This window comes from Myotis lucifugus, unplaced genomic scaffold (genome assembly GCF_000147115.1).
Source record: "Myotis lucifugus unplaced genomic scaffold, Myoluc2.0 scaffold_0, whole genome shotgun sequence".
Lineage (NCBI taxonomy): Eukaryota > Metazoa > Chordata > Mammalia > Chiroptera > Vespertilionidae > Myotis > Myotis lucifugus.
Window position 1 is genome coordinate 24,938,988 of NW_005871048.1, and position 24,727 is coordinate 24,963,714.

At 39.2% G+C, this 24,727-nt stretch overlaps 1 protein-coding gene across 2 annotated transcripts in view; it reads right to left on the minus strand.

The window, feature by feature from the left end:
- Nucleotides 1-1,625: 1,625 nt before the first annotated feature.
- The window catches only part of RHOBTB3 (Rho related BTB domain containing 3), a 53,802-nt gene continuing 30,700 nt past the window's right edge, over nt 1,626-24,727 (minus strand). For both annotated transcript variants that reach the window (XM_023749832.1, XM_006081203.3), the window contains exons 8-12: nt 23,657-23,777; nt 16,643-16,816; nt 14,865-15,031; nt 9,940-10,036; nt 1,626-4,544 (exon numbers count right to left, since the gene is read on the minus strand). In XM_023749832.1, the coding sequence (XP_023605600.1) occupies nt 4,429-4,544; nt 9,940-10,036; nt 14,865-15,031; nt 16,643-16,816; nt 23,657-23,777 (675 nt within the window). In that variant the 3' untranslated portion in view covers nt 1,626-4,428. The remainder of the gene's footprint in view (nt 4,545-9,939; nt 10,037-14,864; nt 15,032-16,642; nt 16,817-23,656; nt 23,778-24,727) is intronic.

The window sequence follows — 24,727 nt, forward strand, 5'->3', positions numbered from 1 at the left end:
CCTAAATCAGTCCCTGTGCTCAGTGGAAGGTTGGAGAGGGGTTCACAAAGAAAATCAAGACATGGTCCCTGCTCTCAAGATATTGCCCAGTAGTGACCACCAATACCTAATATGCAATAAGTACCACAAAAGAGCTAAGAAAGTGCTAGCTGGTTTGGCTCAGTGGATAGAGCCTGCAGACTGAAGGGTCCCGGGTTCGGTTCCGGTCAAGGGCATATGCCCGGGTTTCGGGCTCCATCCCCAATAGGTAGCGTGCAGGAGGCAGCTGATCAATGATTCTCTTTCATCTCTCTCTCCCTCTCCCTTCCTCTCTAAAATCAATTTTAAAAAAGAGAGAGAGAGCTAATAAAGACATATGTAGAAGCAACTGATTCTTCCTGGGAGAGTCATAGAAAGCAAAAGAGATATGATTTTTAAGCTGGGCTTTACAAGATATGCAGGAGTCTGCAAAGTAGACAGGGAATGGGAACCCAAAGCAAGCCTTAGGAAATGTACGAGGTGTGCAAGTATATAGATAATCTGGATAACGGTCCCGAATGTCCAAGTAGAAAAGATGGGATAGGTTATGAAAGGCAATGAGGACTGTGAAGATTCTTCCACAGGCAATAGGTGTCTTCTAGGAGAGTGTGTTCTCAGGTCAAATTTGTGTCAGGAACACTATTCCAAAGCAACTGTGGAGGACTTTATGGATATAGTAGCCTTTACTGACAATTTGGGAACCCCCTGGGGAGAGGTTGTAGTATATAGTACATAATCTATCCACGTGTTAGGGCTTCCTGGTCTCGGCTCCTCAGCTCTGGGAAGTTCCAAATTCTATTTTTTTTTTTAACTTTTTTTTTTTTCTTGAGGATGATCCGCAGCGGGTGTGTCTTTTTTTTTTAACTTTTAAATAGCCCAGATAGCATGGCTCAGTGGTTGACCAGTCAGGGTTGTGGGCTTGATCCCCAGTGGGGGGCATTCATGAGGCAGCCAATCAATGATAATTTCTCAGCATTGATGTTTCTCTCTCTTTCCTTCTCCCTTCCTCTCTAAAATCAACAAAAATATATTTTAAAAATACTTTTAAATATGTTTTTAAATTTTTATGTATTGATTGATTTTAGAGTGAGAAAAGGAGAGAAAGAGAGAGAAAGAAAGAAAAAGAGATATATAAACATCAATTTGTTGTTCCACTTGTCATTGGCTGATTCTTGTGTGTGCCCTGATGGGGATAAAACCTGCAACCTTGGCATATCAGGACTACGCTCTATGAGCTACCCAGCCAGGGTAAAAGTTCCAAATCCTTAAGTCCATTATGCAGAGCCAACATTCAAGCCTGCAGAAGGCTCATTTCTATGCTAAAGAATTATCAAAGCACTTTTTCTAAATAAAGGCAGTTAGTTATATTGTTAGGAGAAATGGTGGTAACAGCTGCTAAATATAATTTTCTATAGAAGTTATAACAAATTTCTTTCATCACATGCATATGAATCATCTACAATATCAGCAATAGTCTAAAAGTTTTACACACAATGGAAATTTTCTGTGAAACATAATTATACTTGATAAACACAAGGCAGTATTCCCAAATTCATTCCAGCATTTCAACATCCAAGATAAAATAACGATAGAACACTAAGGTAAACTTATTTTTTTAAAAAAGGTTTATTTGTTACAAAATGTTAAATACTAAAGCTAAAAACATATAAATTCAGATCAGGCTATATTAAAATACACACATATCCTTCTTTGCAAAATTATTAAAGACTGAATTAAACAGATGCTTTAAATAAAATAAAATACTCTTGAGGACTTTTTTTGTATAATTAACTGTATCAGTGTAGTGTAGTTTTAAAAATAATAGTTGAAAAGTTTATCTGTCTTGAAAGTCAAATTTATTCAAATCTTCAGTTTTCTGCTACTGCCCAATATGAAGCCACCATGCTGGCTTGGACTAAATGAATTTCGGTTATGTTGCTGAAACTTCTATATTACAAGCCTGCTTTCGTACAATATGACACAGAGTAGCCAGAAGTATACAAAGGGTTACATAAGGTGAAAACCTGGCCCAGAAAGAGAAGGCCTTAGCTCTAACATACAGTATCTTCTCTAATTAAAATGATTGATAAATATATTGAAGCAGAGATGATCACAGAGCACACATTCATCTAGAAATAATCTCTCAATTAAAACCAAAACCAAAAGAGTACTCATTTTTCCAAGATAGCTTAAGAGTATTTTTAAATGTCTGGCTATTTTAAATTGAGTGAATTCAAAGATTTTAATCTAGATTTAAAAACTAATTTGATTACTATTCTGAACAGCTCTCAAGAGCCATGACATTTGTGTATTTGAGTCGCTCACACAGGTGGTAAAGAACTTTTATAATAAAAACTACATGCTGAACACCAACAGAGCATAAACTTCCACACTCAGCTCCAGTCGAACAACCTAAAACCTATATGTAGTCCATTTAAATGTTAAATAGTATTTGCAAGAATACATTTTGCTTTAGGACTTTTATGTTTCAATTTCCTAGATTAAAAGTTACTGATTTAGAATTTTAAGTGCTCTAATTCATATAGGGGTAAGAATATGCTTATGAAGAATAAAATGCTGTCACTGCATTTTAAAAGTTCTTGAATGTGAATGAATTTCTGGAAATCCACTACAGTGTCTATTCTTTACCATGCTAGTGGATGCCCACTGGGACTTGCCAATAGTTGGTTAGCTCAAGTGATTAAAATTCAAAAGACATAAAATGCATTCCAGTAATCTTCATCAACACAATTCAGTTAAAATCAGGTTTTTTGAGAGAAATATTTAGAGAATTTTTATTTTTCCTCTCTGACAAACAACTGTATGTGATTCTAATACTATAGTATCAAACTGTCTAATCAAACCTTTGAACAGTTGGGAAACTATATGTATTCTAAAGTAATTGAAAATTAAAAAATATATATATCCAATACTGAATTGTATTACAGATGAAAATGATGTCAACAATAACACAGTAATCTGGTTTTCTCTCTCTCTGCTTGTGTAATTATTTCTGTTGACATGAAACACAAGAGAAACTAGAATTCTGTCCTCTATCCAAGTACCATTTTCTCTACATGGAACAAGTATTTCATTTATATCCTTTCTTTTAACTTACTGGGTAATCTTGAAGGACAAAACTCACGCTACTCCTCATCAAATAGCTTTGCGGTCCTCAAAAGAATTCAAATAATTCAAGCCACTGACATCCTAATTTTAGTAAATACACTAAAACAAAAACATCTTGAGCCTTCGATAGCAAATTCTCTAAAAAGCACATTTTTCTATGAGCATCTTCATAAATACATATAAAAGTCATGCTGGTCAGTCACTTTTACCAATACCCTGGTCCTACAGAATGGTCAAGAAAGTATTGGCTCGTCTGGGACAGAGCCACAACTCTGAGTGTCTTAAAGATAACACAACACAACGCATTTCTCACTCGCTAGTCGAGGTGGCACAGAGGCCCTGGGAGGAACAGATTTCCCCAAAGCTCCCAGAACCCCCACATGCCCTCTTCCCTCCAGAAAGCCTCCTTCTCTTCCCTCAATATCAGTGCCTCTTTTCTGCTTCCAGGAGCAATGATGTTTGAGCAAGAAAACATAGTACATATCCCACTACAAGACAGACATAATTTTGGAGGCCCAGCACAAAGTGAAAATGCAGGGCCCTTCCTCAAACATTGTTATGAATTTCAAGATGGAACCAAGCAGGGGCCCTTCTAAGCTCTGACCCTATACGACCACACAGTGCCCTGGCCATACAACCATCCTGCCTGAGGTTTCCTGCCCAATCTGAATCCCAGGGAAGAGACAAGGTGGCTCAGTTGGGTTGTTCAGACAAAAAACAGATTTTTTTTTTTCATGATGGTTTTAACACTGATGTGAAAACAGGTGTCATTTCACATTCAAAATGTCAGGCAAAATTTGATTCCTAGAGTCTCTGATTGATCAGTCGGCCCCTAGATTTTTCATTATAGAAATAGTCACACTGGGTCTTTACATGCCCTTAATTTTAACAAAGCCATTAATCAGACATGATGAAATTTCTGTATTAATCCTACATGATTTTTAAAACATTTTAACATTTCTTAACTGGGAAAGGTATTAATATCACCAAAGCAACAGGTCATCTTAAAGGGAATAAGTAGCTGCACAACAGCTTTATACACTTTGTGAAGCCTTAGATTTAGCCTGTGGTATATTTTGTTCCCTTTTAAGATCACAACCATAGTTTTTTCAAGGAAAGCTAGTAAACACATTAAGCTGTATGGTGACTTTTTCCCCCCCACACCCATATATATATTTTAACGCCCATGTTTCGGTCACAAGACTTTTACTGGTACCCAGAGGTATCCCATTCTTCATAATGATGATAATTTTAAAAGTGTGTGTACATAAAAGCGCCAGGTTACATGACTAAGCAGCGACACTTCCGGGAGTGAATATACTTCCTGTATTCCGCAAGCTGCTTCAAGTACAGATTCGATGGCCATCTGTGCTTTTCAACAAAACTGCGTTCTTCCACTAAAATTTTTAGAAAAAAGAATGTTAATTGAATATATTTTATTTGGGATCGAGTTTAGGTATGAATTATTGGCTTCCTGTTGAATGGATGACATCCAAGCTCTTCTATATACTCCCTCCTCTTCCCTCAAGCCTTTCAAAATCATTAAATACAATTTTCGTTACATCAGTCATCAGGATACATCTTTCCATTCATCAAGTAGTATTTGATAATGTTTCTTTTTTTTTTTTTTTTAAATATGACTTGTTTTTTCCTGGAGATGAAAATGGACTTTTTTTCCCCATGTAATTGTTTCATTTTCCTTTGTAACTAACACAACCTCCCAAAAGCTTTAAGTCCCCTCAATTCTATCTCCCACCAAACCAGAGTTCTCAGGTAGCCCATCCATCCCTGCAGGCTGGGGGTGTTGCCCTGGAGACCCTTTCCTCCCGAACTTGAACCCTATTGCTTCCTAGGCCTGCTTCACGCTTTCGTGCTGGTCCATACACTCCTGACGCCAGGTCCTTCCCTTGGCTGATTCTCTAGTTTTGGTGAAGCAGAACCTTTCTTAGCTTCCAAAAAGGGCAGGCACATAGGAAGCATTTCTGAGACCTTGCTTGTGATGAAATGTCTTTCATCTCCTCACACACAATTTGTAATTTGGTTTGGTACAGAGTTCTAGGTTGAAAACTTGGCTCAGAATGCTGGAGACAGCACTTAGCAGATCTTTTCAATCTGCTGTCTCAAGGCCTTCACTACTGGGATAACTCCTTGTATTATTTCTTGATAATTTCTTCCCCACTGTTTTTTATTATCTGTATTAACTTCTATTATTCAGGTATTTCACTTCCTGGATTGAGCCTCCATTTTTTTTTAAACCTTTCTTTCCAGTCTTTTTGTTCTTCTTTCTGGGAGATATCATTACTTTTGACTATTTTATTCACTTGGGTTTTTTTTGCTATCATATTTGTAATGTCCAAAAATGATTTCCTAGTCTTGTATTGCTTTTTTGAAAATTGTGGTAAAATACACGTAAAAGAAAATAAACCATCTTGACCATTTTTAAGTGCACGGTGTATAAGTGGTGTTAAATACATCCATGTTGTCGTGCAACCAAGCTCCAGAACTCTTCATCTTGTAAAACCAAAACTGTGCCCATTAAACAACAACTCCCTATCCCTGCCCGCACCGCCCCTGGAAACCACCATTCTACTCTCTGTCTTTACAACTGTAACCTTCTATCCCTGCTTTTTATGGCTGCCTATCTTTTATGCTTTGAGGATATTAATTTTAAAGGTTTTTGTTTGTTTTCTTCTACTTCTTGTGCTCTTGTGTCTCTTTATTCCTCTAAGTTCCTTCTTGTGAGATAATAGAAAATATACATTGGTCTCCAGTTCTTGACACAGAGGCTCCTGAAACCCTTGTAATTTCCTGGGTGGTAGTATCGTCTTTTATTCTAATTAGGCAATTCTGGGTGGGCTCCTGATGAGGGCTGGTCATCGAAAAGACATGATTAGAAGTTTGGCCCTAGCTGATTTGGCTCAGTGGACAGAGCATCGGCCTGCGGACTGAAAGGTCCTGGGTTCGATTCCAATCAAGGGCACATGCCCGGGTTGCGGGCCTGATCCCCAGTAGGGGATCAATGATTCTCTCTCATCATTGATGTTTCTATCTCTCTCTCCCTTCCTCTTTGAAATCAATAAAAATATATTTTAAAAAAAGTTTGGACTTTCAGCGCCCCCCCTTCCTGACCCCCACCATTCTCTTAAGAAGGAAAAGGACTGAAAATGGAGTTGATGACCAATCATGCCTACATAAATGAAGTGTCCATGAAAGTTCCAAAAGTACGAGGTTCAGGGAGCTTCCAGGTTGGTGAACACATCCACATGCTGGGAGGGGGACATACTCCAATTCCACTGGACATGAGCTCCTGCACTCCGGACCCCCCCAGACCTCACCCTATGTATCTCTTCATCTAGCTATTCATCTGTATCCTTTCATAAACTGGTAAACTTAAGTAAGTGCATCCCTGCCTTGTGTGAGCCAATCTAGCAAGTTAACTGAAGCCATGGAGGGGGTCACTGGAACCTCTGATCTACACCAGTTGCTCAGAAAAACTGGACTTGTACTGGTGTCTGAAGTGGGGTGGGGGGTGGTCTTGTGGGACTGAGCCCCTAACCTGTGGGATCTGGCACTCTCACTATCACCAGGTCATAGCCGGTGGTGTGGAGAACTGCTTGGTGTGGGGTATAAAACCCCACACATTTAGTGATCAGAGTGTCAAAAGTGAAGTATTTTGTGTGAGCAGTAAAGGAGACACATGGGATAAAGACTCACAGGAAAGTAACACCCAGGTAGAAAGACTGTAGGTTTTTCCTATCCACTTCTCTTTTGTTTTTATTCATTGTGTCTTGGTTTGGGTATCTATCTTTCAGGTTGGACATTGCCTCAAATATCTGTTAATCCTCAGTTATCCTATACTAGAGGCCCATTGCACGAAAAGATTCGTGCAATAGGCCTTCCCTTCCCCTCGCTGCCGGCACCGGTTTTCCTCTGGCACCCGGGACCCAGGCCTTCATTCTGGCCGCAGCGGAGAAGCCAAGCCTCTTCAGCCTTCAGTCTTCGCTCCTCCCCTGCATATGCAAATGAACCACCATCTTTGTTGGGTTAATTTGCATACTCATCCGATTGGCTGGTGGGCATAGTGGAGTGACACCGATTTGCATGTTTCTCTTTTATTAGTGTAGATAATAAAAGGCTAATATGCAAATCGACCAAACGGTGGAACGACCGGTCACTATGATGCGCACTGACCACTAGGGGGCAGACGCTCAATGCAGGAGCTGCCCCCTGGTGGTCAGTGCGCTCCCACAGAAGAGCACCACTCAGCCAGAAGCCCTGAGATGTGCTCAGGGCTGGTGAGTGCAGTGGCGGTGGTAGAAGCTGCTGCAGCTGCAAGGGAGGGATCTAGGCAGCTGCCCGGGGCTGCAAGGGAGCGGCTGCAAGGGAGGATCAAGGCAGCTGCGGCTGCAAAGGCCTACTCTTGCATTGGGCCTCTAGTAAAATACATAATACAATATTCAGCTAAATTAAACTAGCTGTGAGAATAATGGCTCCATAAATGCCAACGGTAACATATTCCTATGCACTGCTGTTTGCTTTCATGAGTCCAGTCTATAAAATGTCTAATATTTAATGAGCTATTTCACTGAGTTCTGATGCATTAGTGCTAGAATTGACAAGCAATCTTTTCCAGTCTCACCTTTCAATTTCTAAACACCCCTAAATAAGAAAAATTCTCAAGTTAAAAAACAATTTGCAGAATTCCAGTAATAATTTGATAATTTTTGAAACTAAAATAGGCAATTCTTTAAGAAAGCTCTGAAGTGATTGTGACAAGAACCCTTCTGAACTTAAAGTGACCCTGTGAAGTGGGCCAGGTGTAAGGCAATAAGGAGGAGAGGTGACTGTGACACTCGGGAAGACACGGCTTTTAAATCGGCAGCTACTGCTCAGTTCCAGGTAGTTGTTGTGTGGGAAGATGGGCCAGAGTAGCCAGATCTTCAACTTTCCAAAAGAAGCCAAAAATGTAGTTCTTTTAATGTAACATGTTACAATTTTTAAATGTTGACACTCAATTTAAAATAAACAAACAAGAAACCATGTGGTCCAAACAGACTACCAGTTTGTGACCATCTATTTAGACCATCAAATTCTCCCTTATCCACAGGGGGTTTCCTGCCCAACAGGAGGGTCACGGCAGGCCCTGGACATACGCAGGCATCACGGATCCAGAGCACTCGTGACACCCTTTCCTTCCCATCAAAGGACACAGAAAATCACTGACACAGCCTCACCTTCCTACCCCGCCTTTTCAAACTACACCCTCGGGCCCTGCTTTTCACTATGCCAGGAGGTCATATATCCTTTATAGGTAATTGTATAAGTAATAAAATAAAATAAAAATTAATAACTCAAAGGATTTACAGAGCATTTTTCTCCTAGGCTGTAATAGCATTCTCCATGTGTCTCATGCATTTATACAATATAGTAAGTGGAAAATAAACCTTATTTTTGTTTACAAGTGAAGGTGACCTAAGGTAGCATAATGAAGGTAGTTCTAAAATCAAAATGTTCATTCATTTCACTTTAATTGACTTCTGAAATAACTGTATAAGAATGTCTACACGAACAGCAAGCAGAATGTACTTTTTGTTTCTTTCTTGCACAAAGTAGATGGTTTATGTTGTGCTGCTTTGATTCATTTTGTTACTCTACAGCACTAAGAGTTGAATTCTACATAAAGAGGCTTCCACTAGCCATTCAATGTTTGTTGTCTGGCTATGAATGTCTGTCAAGGCGTCTGCCTAAAACTGACTATTTCTCGGTTTACTTAACTGTACAAGTAGTTGAATGAAACCAGGCACTTTCACTTTGTTTTAGCAGCAGATTCTCTTATACAGGTAAACTTTTATGTAGAAGGCTAAGGTATAAAGCAGATAAAAGTGGAATTACTCTGGTTGAAGGTGGGAGGAAAATATCCAAGAAGCACAAATGTAGCCTTGTCTTCCCTCTACTTCTCTTGGCTCCCTCCTCTTTCCTCTCTCACTCCCCACTCTCCACCCCACCTCAGAAGATCTTCAAGCATCTCCAAGGAGAGTTCTCTGTTTAGAGTTTGAGACTACTTGATTAGGTGATCTTTAATTTCCTTTCCCTTTTAATCTGATTATTCCTTGAGTCTATTCTAGGTAATAACGTGAGCAAACCACTGTATCTAAGTAATCATCTAATCTGATGACTAGTCTATTTTCATTTTCTTTCCTCTTATGTAACGCCGAGAAGCTCAACCTTTGATTGGTTTTAATCTTTATAATTTATCTTAAAAATCACACTACACATACTTTCTCTGCACATTAAGTTTCGCAACACTCTTTGATCAATTAAAAATTACTACTCCCAGGTAACACAGTGAACTCCTATAGAGATAAACTTAATAGATATGGGTATTAGTACAATAGAACTATATATTATAAACAATATACAATAGATACAATTCTTATATTAAAAAACGTTTTTCAGTCAATACTGTTTAAATTTTGCTTCTGACTTGGGTGGTTAAAACCAAGACCTTGTTTATCAAAACCAAATGCTAACAGAGGCCACTTTATCACCGCACTTCAGGGAAAAAATGCATTTAGGAATGATGGGAGCTATAAAACGATCATTAGAAAACTTCTTGTGTAACACAGGTCAAGCTACTTACGTAAAGTGTCCTCAATGACCACACTGCGTATTTAAAAGGCATGTATCACATTGATTTTTTAATTTTTAAAAACTACTACTCCTATAAATTACGTTTCATAACTAAGAACAAAGAGCATAAAGTTTTCTTTCAACACAATAATTGCAATCTACCTGAAAGATCCTGAAATTCAGGCTTTTGACTGAAGATGAGGTAGTTAGTGGCAATGAAATGAAGTAGCCAGGTTGAAAGGCAATCAGAGTGGTGAAACTGCAAGAGAAATGGAAAGTGAAACAGTATTGTAAATAATGACCTTCAATACGATGATCAGATAAGAGAGAATGGTCTGGAGAACCCAATCCATGTTTAATGTGTCTGTATATGATGCAGCCTTCAGTTTACTCTGACAGCAGAAAGGAAAAGGGAGCATTAATAACAAATAATAATAAAATCACATCAATGAAAAAACCAAATCAAATAAATAACAAGTTACTGCTGCTGCAGTGGCTGAATATCTTTAAGCAGATGTATGGTTGCATCCGTGGTTCACAAAGGCTATCTGAGGTTCTTGAAGATTTAGTTTAAGCTTTCAATCTAAGGCCATGGCCTTCACTAACTGCACTTGTATCTGTGCAAGATTATAGCCAGCAAAGGTATACACTTGGCCATATCTAAAGAAATTCATCTGAGGAGCAAACTAAAAATTATTTAGAGGAGGAAGTGTCATCAACCAAAGGTTATGGTAGCAATGTATAAGTATTTCTATGAGGAGGTTATGTTTGAATAGTTGCTTTTAACTCAGATGTACTGTTACACTGAGCAGGATTCCCAGCATACTTCTCATTCTGTTTCAATAGCTAATGGAGGGGGAACTCTGAGCAACTTGGCCATGACATCATCACCTTGGTGCCAATCCAGTGACACTCACTGATGTATCTAACCACTCACTTCAGAGTGTGGTAACTTGGTGGCAGGAAACTTGGATATATGAGTATAGTTCTTTTTATTATTATTACGGTAAATTATACATAAAATTTACCATTTTTAAGTGCAACCATCACCACTATCTATTTTCAGAACTTTTTATTATCATAAACTGAAACTTTTTGCCCATTAAATAATAAATCCCCTTTTCCCTTAGCCCCAGTCCCTGGTAAGCACTATTTTATTTTACCTTTATGAATTTGACTATTCCAGGAACCTCATATTAAGTTAAATTACACAGATTTGTCCTTTTTCTGTCTGGTTTATTTTACTTAGCATGATGTCCTCAAGGTTCATCTATGTTGCAGCATATATTAAAATTTCATTCTTTTTAAGGATGAGTAATACTCTATTGTATGTACATACCACACTTCATTTATTCTTTCATTTGTTGATGGACATTTAGGTTGTTTCCACTTTTAGGCTATATATAGCTCTGTTAAGGACAATCAAAAATATGTAAAAAATAAGTAATACTAAATTGAAGAAAGATTTGTAATCTCAAATCTTAAGGAAAAAACTCAAGTACTGCTCTTTTAAAAAGTTATAATGTGGGAATATTTTTTAACATTTCAATTCTTAAGTCTCTCTGATTCTTACTAAACAACATAATTTTTGAGTTGTATGAAACTTTATAGTTTATCTAATCCCACATCAGATTTTAACCATCTTTTTTTCACCTTGCATTTTAGCAGATGAATGTGAATGATCTGAAGGAAACAGAGCAAGAACATGTAGCTATTTTAACAGAAGCCACCAACACTATTAGATGATTAACCAGAGCAACTAACCTACCAACAGAGTTCAGAACACTGCTGATGGCTGTGACTCTGAAAGAGAAGGGAGATCACAGAAATAAATAGCTGCCTACAAAAACAGTTCAAATGCAGAATTTTATTTTTGACCGAAATTTAAGATATCATAATTGTGGGCTCTTGGCAAGAGATGGAACCCTATAAACTACTTGTGGGCAAAAATGTATGCTGAACTGAGAAAATAGGTTTAAACTTAAATAAACAAAAGAATAAAAAAGAATAGGCATTAAAAAAAAACCCTGTAAACCAAATGCTATAGCATTTAACAACTCTGTAAAGAATAATAATGGTGCAGAAAAATACCTAGAAACTCACCAGGAAAAGGTCAGAAACAAAACTGGTGGCCCGAAGCAGCCAAATATTAATGCACAGATTATAAAGAAGTTGAGTTTAAAACTTTAATATGACAGTAAATAGGACTTCACAGGAATCACAAAGTTTGGCTAGAAAGGGTTAAAAGTGGAGTAGAGATAAGGAAATCTCTACCTCAATCCAAAGGAACTGGTCAATAAAGGGAAAGAAGCCTGTGTTATATGTGAAAGTTCAACTTGATGGAAATGTATGGACCTAAAAAGTGGAAACAAGGTAAAGAATTTAGAGAGTTTAGGGACAAGTGGAAGCGGAAATGAAAAAATACCAAAACTGCTAATCTATATTGAAGGTATGAATGATGCTTTCCTAACACACAGTACACAGCTGGCAGAGATGATGAAAGGATTAGAAATTTCAATTACTAAGAGAGCTACTGGAAGTCTAAATCTGCTAAAACAATTTCACCTTTTAGAAGTCAGAGAAACAATGAGGAAAAGGTTAACTAAATTCTGACTGTAGGATGAGGAAAAGGTTAACTAAATTCTGACTGGCTAGTGAAGGAGAACCTCAAACTAGAAACTTCAAAGAGAACTTAGGGAGAAAATTATCCTGTTATCTGGGACCCGTAATTCCAAACTAGGGACCATCAGGAATAGAATAGAGGAAAACTGATAAACGTAGGCTTAATCTTAGCAAATAGAAAAATCATCAGAAACAAACAGTAAAATTTAAAAGGAATTATTTCAGAATTTTTAAATTCAAGAGAAAAATAAGTATAATCACATAATCAGAAACCACACAGTTGAGGGAAATAGGGCAGGAAGAATTTATGACAATGCAATCACAAATGATGCTGGTGAAGTGTGTGTATGTGTGTTTGTGTATGTGTACTTGTGGGGGAGGGGGCACTTAAAGGAAATCAATGCAATCATACTGGAAATTCTCTTATGTATAAACTATCTACTTAAAGGATATTGCAAGAGGCCCACGCCAGGTAGCTCAGGTGGTTAGAGCGTCATCCCAATATGCCAAGGTTGCAGATTCAATCCCTGGTCAGTGCACATACAAGAATCAACCAACGAATGCATAAATAAGTTGAACAAATTGAACAACAAACTGATGTTTCTCTCTCTCTCTTTCTCTCTCTCGCTCTCACTCTCTCTCAAATTAATAACAAGAAAGGATACTACAAGATGAGGAAAGAGGAGCTCGTATCCAGTTTTTTAAAGTATGACAGACTCGTTAGAATAGTCTGAAAATGATACATCAAAAATGAACTGAGATTGTGAAAATACTAGACAGAATAAAAGTGCATTTTAAAATTAAATCTAGAGGGTAGCTATTTATCCCAAGCTCACTGTAAATATATTACAAAGAAGAGCGATCAGGGTTACTCAATATTTTCATATTTGTGTTTATCTCTAATATTAACTACGTATGATCTTATGACTTGATTATGGAAAAAAAAAACTCCAAAATAGTTAGAGAGTAAGGAAGACCTGGATGCTTTGAATGAATTCCATTGTATGCCTAGAAATACATGTTGATTAATGAATTCACCTCAGCACACGTTTAGCTGTCTCAGAGTCTGTCCTTTTCCGCATTATGTGGCTCTATTTCAGCTACTTGGATGAAGACAAATTCATCATATTTTTCTAATTCTGGATGTCAAAGTTGATAGGAATAGCCAATACGTTGTATGCCAGATAATATTTCACAAAGTTTTGATAGTCTAATGATGGATTGAACATATTCCTGTGAAAAAGACCTAGAAGTTTCAGTTTACTGCAAGGTCAATAATCATCACTGTGTGCATGACTGCTGCGGGCCCTGAAACTGTCCCAGGGAGGGGGTGAAATGGTAGAATAGTCAAGGGCTGGACGACCCAACTGCATAAACTTCTTGCTCCCAGAGATAAAAGAGAGAGAGTGGGAGCCCGGCCAGCGTGGCTCAGTAGTTGAGCGTCAACCTGTGCACCGAGGTCATGGTTCAATTCCCAGTCGGGGTACATGCCCAGGTTTCGGGCTCCATCCCCAGTAGGGGACGTGCAGGAGGCAGCCGATTGACAATTCTCTCTCATCATTGATGTTTCTCTCTCTCTCTCTCTCTCTCTCTCTCTCTCTCTCTCTCTCTCTCTCCCTTACAACATATTAAAAGAGTGGGAATAAGGAGATGGTAAATGTCTGACTGGGACAACAGGTGAGAGTTCCAGAAGCAGAGTTCCAGAAAGCAGACCTAGTTTATTTATAGACCTAGCCTGCTCCTTTGTCAGGTTCATTTTCTAGGGTCTGTGTAACTACAATTAGTCACAGTAAGTTGACTGTGTAAAATCTACCTGTTCCCTAGAATGTGCAGCAATACAATTATTAAAAACAAAAGGGTCCTGAGCTTAGAAGAGGCAAAAAATTCTGAGGCGAGAGTAGGTGTACCGGAGTGGTTCTCAATTCAAACATTTTTACTAAATATATTCCCGATACCATGAGACATATCAACAAAAGGAGGTTTGAAAGGATTAATGAAGTGCACCTAAACTTCCTACAAACAACTGAAACTTCAAAACAGGTTCATAAAGTGAATGAATGGATGAGCAGATAAATGAGTTCAGCCTAATCATCCTATCAGTTTGCAGGGACCAATCCTGTCATTTTCCTTTCAGAAACCCTAAGATATGATCATTAGATGTGATCATTTGGGGGAAATTCAATGTAAATTCTATTTCCTATAATGCCTATATGACTCAATATTGCACCACACTCAATGGTTCTAATAGTGGCCACCATTTAATTGAAAAGTTCCCCATCAGCAAATTCTACCTCCTTAGAAAGGGATTGCTCAGAAAACCTATCTCCAAAATTACCTGCCCACAGAAACTGTTGTGAGGGCACTTTAGCCTCATTTAGCCAAACTTTCAAACTAGGACAGGTACTAACATATCTCTTAAGAAGATTTTTACAAATTCAAATAAGCAGATACATAGGGCCAATTACCTTGGCTTTCTTGAGCAGGTCAACTATATCGAGGTTCATGGATGCCAGCTCCCTGCTGGGCATGCTCTGCAGCTGGGTAATGATGAACAGCTCACAGATGTGCTGCAGTCTGGACACCTGGTACATCTCAGCACAGATGAGGAGACACATGGCCTGGAAAATGCCAGCTGATGCAAGGAGGGAAAGAAAAGAAAATGGACAATAAAACCATTTATTTTATGGACCCAAACAAACAGAAAATGCTGACTCTATCATTCAATGCAGAATAGAGTGCCCAGAGAAAACCTTGAAGAAGTCAGCATTCTGAACTCCATTTAAAAAAAGAATTAATGTAAGCCTTCATACTCAGAAGACAATCTATGTGTCGTTTTTGTTTTTTAATTATCCAGACACGGAGATTCTATAATTGCCCTTAATAATCAAGTCCAGAGCTACGGGAGAAGTCTTTCTGCTCCCTAACCTAAATCCTTGCAATTTTTCTTCTTCTGGCTGTAGTTCCAGGTTTGTTTGTTTTGTTTTAATTGTGGTAAGATAAACATAAAATTTACCATTAAGCATTCTTCCAGTTTTACAGAGAAATAATTGACATACATCACTGCTTAAGGGGTACAGCACGATGGTTTGATTCACATATACTGGGAAATGATTACCACATTAGGTTTACATAATATCCATCATCTCATTATAGATACAATAAAAAATAAAAGAAAAAATGTTCTTGTGATGAGAAAACTTGGGATCTACAATATTAACAATTTGCCTATATATCATGCAGCAGTGTTAGCTACAGTCATGTTGTACATTTCTAGAACTTACTGATTGACCACCTTCCTCCAATCCCCCCCCCCACCTTCAGCCATTTTTAAGTGTGCAGTTCATTGGTATTAAGTCCATTCACACTGCTGTGCAACCACCACCACTATCCATCTCCAGAACTCTGACATCATTCCAAACTGAAACTCTGTGTCCACAAACAATAACTCCCCACAGCCTCCTCCCCCAACCCTGGCCATTACCCTGGTTGTTGTTTTAATACTTCCTTATAAGTTTAATTTTTGATGTAATTATCTTATCCCTCCTTAAATGCCTACATTCTTTTATAATTAGGAACCAAGAACGCTGTGCATGATATTTAACATAATGAATAGATTACCTTTCTTTCTGTGATTGTCCCCATGTAAATAGTCCAGTGTCTACCTTAACTTTAGATTATTCATTCTGACTCATGTCCCCCTACACCTTTTACCAACTTGTAAAGTGCTTTGTCCTATAGTTATTAGTGCTTCTCTGAGCATTTGTTCTAATTAACAGGATAAAACCTAAAAATCAAAGCATCAATTACTCTAGTGAGGGGATGATTGAGAAACCAAATTTTCTTATTATTTCAAATCTGGCCAAGTTTTTATTTAATATACATATGTGCCAGTATCAATATAACATAAACAATAACAAACATAGGATATCTTCCAAATCTAAAAATCAAGACACCTCCATGTCTAGGCTGCCCACGGTGGCCACCACGCTGTTGGTGCTGGCGGGGACACCTGAACTTATGTCAGACTCAGAGCCCATAGAGGTACCCAATCACTGCTCTTCCACTTGAACTGACTGAAAAGTCATTGTTGTCCCAACACTACCCACCTGCTTAGCACTTTCCATGACGTCACCTCTGATAAGCCTTAAGTGAAAACAGATTTCACAGAAAGCAATTTATTTAAATGGCTGACATTTCTAAAAGAGAGAATTGTCAGATATTACCTAATATTTATACTGCTCACCTGGGCAACAGGAGTCCGTGTATAGGTACTCTAAGAATGACAAGAACGTCTCTTTGGAAACGCCGTAGACTGGAATCAGAACACTCTTTGCTTCCATATAATTGCCATTGAACATGGCTGCCATCACCTCACACCGAGCCACCAGGATGGCCCTGTGGGCTGGCACTGTCGTACCTGCACGGTTCAAAAGGGAAACAGCATTAAGTAAGATAAGCTTGCAGAGTTGTTATTCTAGCAACTTTCCTTGTGATTAGACTGGTATTGCATTAGGTACAGCTAAGCTAATATATGGAAACCAAATTTGGGGGTGGTAGCCAGTATTAATTCAGAGACTTAATTTTTCATTGAAACATAGAGCATTCAAAAGTTGCCTTTGGACCAACAATTTGCAAGTCAGGCAATTATTTGTTACTTAGTTTATACTTCATGAAGATAGAAACACTGAAATGAAATATTTTGCTTCATCCTATCCTATATAATAAAAGCCTAATATGCTAAGTGTCTGGTCATCTAGTCAGCCATTCAACCAATCAAAGCATAATGTTAATGATATGATAAGGCCACTCAACTGCTTGCTATGACATGCACTGACCACCTGGGGGCAGACATTCCCACCGGTAAGTTAGCTTGCTGCTGGGATCCGACCAATTGGGACTGGGCAAGAGTGACAGACACAACCTGGAGCCATCCCACGGTCCCTCCCCAGCTAGCCAACCTCCGGGGTCCCTCCCCGGCCCTGATTGTGCACCAATGGGGTCCCTTGGCCTGGCCTGTGCCCTCTTGCAATCGGGCTGAGAGAACCCCCCCGAAGTGCACGAATTTCGTGCACCATGCCTCTAGTATGTTTATAATGAAACATCTATTTTTTATCTTCTCCAATTGGCCTGAAATACCACTGCCCACCCTTGTCTATGTGCCTCCCAAGAAGACAATGACATTTTTTTTCTTGGCCAAGTCACAGGACAGTCGTGGCCAGACTTCCCTTATCAGAAAAAGGAAATAAGCCATCCTTGGCCTAAGCAGTCCATACATCACAAGAATGCCATGGGAATCTCCGTGAAGCCAAAGGGAGCATTTCAGATCTTATGGAAAGTTTACAAGGAGACGGCCTAGTTCCCTGCTGTCTCCCCAGCATGCTGCCTCCCAAGGGAACCTCTTTCCTAAATGAACGATGCCTACTTCTGGGAGAGACAGAGCTACTTTAAAGTTTTAAAGGCCCCTCAGCCCACACCTCTCACTGCCGCTCATTAAACTTGACTGACTCTCTAGTAAAAGCTGCTTCTCCAGCTCCTGGACCACTACACAAAGCTCCAGAGGGACACATAACCCTGGGCTTGTGGGTGGAGAAGCAGCTCACACCACTTCCAGCACAATGGGGAGCCATGGATCCACAGCCAGCCCTCAGGTTAGTCCAGTTCAACAGATCATTATCGAGCACCCAGCACCCATCACCTGCTAATCGCCATGCTAAGTACTGAAGATACAAAGATGAGAAAGACAAAGCTGCCCAGCTTAGAAGCCAAGCTTTTAGGTGGAAGACACCACAGCCAGTATGAGTGACAGGGCTGTCACCTTCCAGAAAGTAACTATGAGCCAAACCACCCTGCTATGACCAAGAGTCTTCACCAAGCATCCCTCAGATCTCATACTCTTCAGGAGCATACATTCTTCTCTAAAATATTTGCAGTCACTGGATTTTTTGCTCTCTGCAAATCCAAGCACAACATCTTTTGGCTCAGAAAAAGTTCCATCTAAGCCCAGTAGCTTTCTCCAAAGGCAATAATCCCTCAGGATTTGCAAGCAAGTCCCAACATCGCCAGTTCTGAGCTCACTGCTCGGCACTGTGATTTGCCAGGCACACCTCCCACGGGACAGGAAGAAGGGGCCACAGCCAGCACTCCTACCAGGTCACACACACCTGCTAGCAGACATCCTACCCTCTCGGCCCTTTCTCATCCCTGCCTCTTTGCCTTTAGGCCACCTGCCCTCAATATTATCATCCATCTATGGAATGACCAGTCTCCATACTCAGTGCCTGCTAGGTATATTTGTATATAACAACAACAAAGAATTCAAACAGGTAATGCAATTTGACTTGCAATCTTAAGGTTTTAAAATCTTAAATAGGTTATTATGTAAACAGAAAAGAAAAATTTGAAGCATGGCTTACACAAATTAGATACCCTTTTATTTGGGTTAAGCAGAGGAATTTAAGATTGGCCAATCTGACAGGTGTGAGATGGTACCTCATTGTTGTTTTGATGTGCATCTCTGATGACTAGTGACTTTGAACATGTTTTCATATGTCTCTTGGCCTTCTGTATGTCCTCTTTCGAAAAGTGTCTACTTAGGTCCTTTGCCCATTTTTTTATTGGATTGTTTATCTTCCTTTTGTTAAGTTGTTATGAGTTCCCTATAAATTTTGGAGATTAAACCCTTATCTGAAATAGCATTGGCAAATATGTTCTCTCATGCAGTGGGCTTTCTTGCTGTTTTGTTGATGGTTTCTTTTGCTGTGCAGAAGCTTTTTATTTTGATGTAGTCCCATTTGTTTATTTTCTCTTTAGTTTTCATTGCCCTAGGAGCTGTATCGGTAAAGATATTATTACAACATATGTCTGATATTTTGCTGCCTATGGAGTCTTCTAAGATTTTTATGGTTTCCCACCTTACATTTAAGTCGTTTAACCATTCTGAGTTTGTTTTTGTGTATGGTATAAATTGGTGATCTAGTTTCATATTTTTGCATGTATCTGACCCAGCACCATTTATCGAAGAGACTGTCTTGACTCCATTGTATGCTCTTGCCTCCTTTGTCAAATATTAATTGAGCATAATGGCTTGGGTCAATTTCTGGGTTCTCTATTCTGTTCAATTGGTCTATATGTCTATTCTTGTGCCAGTACCAGGCAGTTTTGAGAACCGAGGCTTGGTAATATAGCTTGATGTCTGGTATTGTGATCCCTCCAACTTTGGTCTTCTTTCTCAGGATTGCTGCAGCTATTCAGGGTCTTTTTTTTATTCCAGATGAATTTTTGGAGAGTTTGTTCTAGGTCTGTGAAATACAAATGACAAGTGCTGGCGAGGATGTGGAGAAAAAGGGACCCTCGTGCACTGCTGGTGGGAATGCAGACTGGTGCAGCCACTGTGGAGAACAGTATGAAGTTTCCTAAAAAAACTAAAAATGGAACTCCCATTTGACCCAGTAATCCCACTTCTAGGACTATATCCCAAGAAACCAGAAACACTAATCAGAAAGGATATATGCACCCCTATGTTCATAGCAACACAATTTACAATAGCTAAGATTTGGAAACCGCCTAAGTGCCCATCAGCAGATGAGTGGATTAAAAAACTGAGGTACATCTATACAATGGAATACTATGCTGCTATAAAAAAGAAGGAACTTTTACCATTTTCAACAGCATGGATGGAACTGGAGAGCATTATGCTAAGGGAAATAAGCCAGTCAGAGAAAGATAAACATCACATGATCTCACTCATATGTGGGATATAATGAACAACATAAACTGATGAACAAAAATGGATCCACAGACAAGGTGGCACTGAGCAGACTGTCCAACCTTGGGGAGAAGGCAAGGGAGGGGTGGGGTTAGAGATCAACCAAAGGACTTGTATGCATGCATATTAGCATGACCAATGGACACAGACACTGGGGTGGTGGGGGCTTGCCCTCAGGGGTGGTAGTGGTGGGGAGGTTAATGGGGTAAAAAAAGGAGACATGTAATACATTAAACAACAAAAGTTGGATTTTGAAAAAAAGAAAAAAATGATTGGCCAAAAATACCAAGTGGATAGTAGATGGGGAAGGAATTTGATAAGTAATCTTGGAATTTTAACAGAAAATTTCCATTGATAATGTGTACAAAATCAGCAACAAAAGGCTCAATATCTTAAAGCATTTTCAAGCTTGGAATTTAGTTTAGAAAACCATTATACCTCCAGTTAAGGAAAGATCAACTTCTCTTTCTCACCTTTTCAAACTACTGTTTTGATGTTATAAACTGTTCTGTTGTGAAACTAATATAAGTACCTCAGTATAGCCACATTTCTAAACATTGTATATAAATTATATAAATATGTAAATACTGCACAAAACTTGCTGAGCAAACATAATGCAGTGTTTATATACTAAACAACAGTAGATTAGAGCTGAAGAATTACTCAGGGAGGAAAAAAGACATCAATTTTCTAGTTAAAAGATAAATATGTTCTTTGAAAATGTCAAGGCTAAAAGTGTCTTTCCTGTAGTAACTAACTGCTGTTATAGTTTTAAGAAAGTTTTTTTTAAGGAAAAGAGTTTTAAGAGTGAAACAAAATCTAAAAGCCCAAGTTTTCTAATAATTTAGCATAGATTATCAAAGGTCTTTGTTTTTATTATATACTAAAATAAAATGCCTCATTTGTAATACTTCTTCATATTACTTGCCAAGTTTTAAAAACAAAACTTTTAGAGATGTTTCTGTTTTATTCTGAAAATCGTAAACTTGCCTACTCCAAGGGAGATTTAGAATATGTACTACTTAAGTAAACAGGGACAGAATGTAAAAGTATTTTTCATGAGACACAGCTTCCAATGTCAAAGGAATGTCTTATCTTTCCATGTCATGTCTAAATGTTTACCAAGACTAGTTTTAGAAATGCCAGGGTGGCTTCTTTAAAAATTATTTCATGGAAAAAGATACAAACCCACACAACACATTGGGGGTGGTAGTATTTATTTTTATTACTATCTATTGCAGGGATAGTAAACAGGTTTTATATCCCCTGTCATCTCCAGCCAGTTGTTGATGATGGCTTAGAAGAGTGGTTCTCAACCTGTGGGCTGCGACCCCTTTGGGGGTTGAACGACCCTTTCACAGGGGTCGCCTAAGACCATTGGAAAACACATATATAATTACATATTGTTTTTGTGATTAATCACTATGCTTTAATTATGTTCAATTTGTAACAATGAAATTGGGGGTCACCACAACATGAGGAACTGTATTAAAGGGTCGCGGCATTAGGAAGGTTGCGAACCACTGGCTTAGAACATTTTAAAAGAAGGATTTGCTGAGGCCCTGGCTTCAGTAAGAAACAGCACAACAATCCATCAGAGTTGGCTGCCAGTGCAGGGGGAGGGAAGGGGTCCAGCAGGCAGGCCTCTATCTACACCTTTATACACACCGTCTCAATCCCTGTGACCACGCTACCAGGTGGAAATTGGTATCCCCATTTTATAGGCGAGGAGACAAAGGATCAGGAATGTAAAGTAACACAGCCAAACCTATTATACAGTAAATACGTACCCAAGCAATATCCAAGCCAGATCTTCTAGTCCCTGCCACGACCACTTCATCAAGCTCACACTAAAAAGGACCTTTTTAGAATCTATAGGTTTTACCTTCTTCCCTTTGCAAATGAGAAGACTTAAGGCCAGACATGTTGAGTCCAAAGACACACACACCGGATGGAATGCAAAGCCAAGGCCGGAGCTAGGGCTCCAGCACGAGGCCTCGGCCTCCTCTGGGAGACAGCACTGCTGCCCTCCACGCCTGCACGCTCCCTGCGACAGTCTTCAGAAGGGAGGCTTGCCTTTTCTCCAGACGACCTCAGAGAAACTGCCGCGCACCCTGTGCCCACCCATCCCTGCCTCTCTCTGCTCCCGACTCCCTGGGGGGCCTGGGCTTTGGAGCTGGAGAGGCTGGAAGGAGCCCCGCAGCCGCTGCTGGGCACCAGCACAGGCACACACACAGCCAGCCCTTCCGGACACAGGCTCGGACAGGTGGCCTAGCAGGTGCCTGCGGAAGAGTCCAGAGGTGGAATCATGGAAGAAAAGCAAGAAAGTATGAGGAGAAAGGATTCTCCGTGTCACTGCCTATTCGTTTTCTTTTAAAATAACATATTTTCATGAGTTTCATATTCCTTTTGAAAACCTTTTCAGTAGGTTACACTGACATAATGTTTGGTGTCAACGCCTCCTGTGCAAATATTAAGCAGGTGTTAATGACTCTTGTGTAAAGAAGCAAATCTGGTCTCCTGTTCGCTTTCTTTTTCCCCCGAAATCATTTTTCATGTATTTCAAGGTGACTCTTATTGTCCCATTTTCAGTGTCCCATGCTCACATTGCAGACAGTGCCAACGGTAGCTTCTCAGGAGGCACTTGGGAAAGTTTCCAACTCACTGTTAGTCTTGGTAGGTGGCCAAACTGAAAAGTGAAACGGATCTTTCCGGGGAACATTTTTAAAAAGTAAATGACTATTGGCTGCCACACATTTCTACCATAAAACAGAATTATATCTTCCTCTTAGTAATAGCCCACCTGACGTTCTACTTATTTCATTTAAAAACAACTCTTTCTAGCCTTGCATAATTGAAGGTATCTGATAATTCATTTTTAAGATTATGCTCTTAATCTACTAAAGTGACAAAATTACCCAAGTGAATAATCAATAATGGGCTTTAAAACAGCTCATCGTAATTAAAATTAAGTAGCATTACTTTCCTACAGAGATAAAAAGCAGCTCTCAGTTCTGGTGATAATTCTCAGAGTCCTTTTCTACAGATGCCTGATGTAAGCCAGGCATGACCCTCAACCCATGGCTGTTCCTTTTGCTAAAAAAAAAAAAAAACAGAGCTGAATAAGAGAAACTAGAACTAATATAATTTTAAGAGGGCTGGTTTCAGATGATTAAAAAACCAGGATCTTAAAGAAATACACAAACAAAAATATTTTATTTCATATTAAAGATCACCTTGCTGGTCCCTAAAAGTTAATGAAACATATGGTAAAGGGGGAAAAAAAACCTAAGAGAAATATAAATTTCTTTTCTTATTTTAATAAAATCCTTCATTACCCTAGAATATTTTGTTGAAATTCAAGCAGTGTTAATATAAATCCTGCAATAGAGAAAAGTCATTCCTATACCCTAAATATTTAAAGCTGAAACAGAAAGGTAAGAAAACAGGGAATAAAAATGAACAATCAACTTTGTAAAAACCAAAGCATACCTTGTATTTCAAAGACAACATCAGCAAGCATTGGTTTATTAAGGAAAAACTTGAGGGAAGTGTTATAAAACCATAGAGGTTTTCTGGCTTGATAGGTTTTGCAATTCCTCAGGCAATTAATCTGTAAGGAAAAACAAAAATACAAGAGTAAATATTATATACCAAAAGCTTTGATAACATATATGGTCTAATTAGAGAATTTGGAAAATGGTGCTAAGTGTTTAAATGATTACCTATGGCCTCTTTCATCATAGCTTTAACTGTATCTTCTACCTGCCAAAGAGCAACACTGCACTAGGCAGCATTCACAGCAACGAAATGAACTGGCTAAGTGAAAACTCAACTCTATGGCTGGGGAGCTGTGGGGTCCTGAGTCCCTGGGGGTCTGTTACCTGGGAAACAGACAACAACAATCCAACCTCACATGACTTCCTAGAAAAATATGTTTACATATACAACCTGCTCATCCGTTCACTAATTAAGAAAGTACATACACAAAATTCAATTTGTGATTAAGAAAAAAATACCCGACCTAGCCGGTTTGGCTCGGTGGATAGACTGAAGGGTCCCGGGTTCGATTCCGGTCAAGGGCATGTACGTTGGTTGCAGGCACATCCCCAGTGGGGGTGTGTGCAGGAGGCAGCTGATCAATGTTTCTCTCTCATTGATGTTTCTAACTCTCTATCCCTCTCCCTTCCTCTCTGTAAAAAAAATCAATAAAATATATATTAAAAAAAAAAAAGAAAAAAATACCCATTCTCCCCGCCCCCCCAATCATACCATGTTCTATTCTAGATCACTATGAAAATACCCAAGAGTGAAGAATTGGTTCATCGACAATTTTATAATTCGAAGTATCATGCCCACCCACAGCAGGGACTGCTGAAACCTGTAACAGATGGCCGGGATCTCCAATCTAGGGCCCCAGGACTTCTCCCGGGACTGCACTATCTGTCCTCCCGCACCCTCACTCCAGCCCCCGCCTCCAGGAACAGTGCCCACCTGGCCTAGTGGTCCCCAGCCTTCCTCGGCTCGCAACTCGGGCTTTTGGTGCTTTGTTTATCCTTTCTG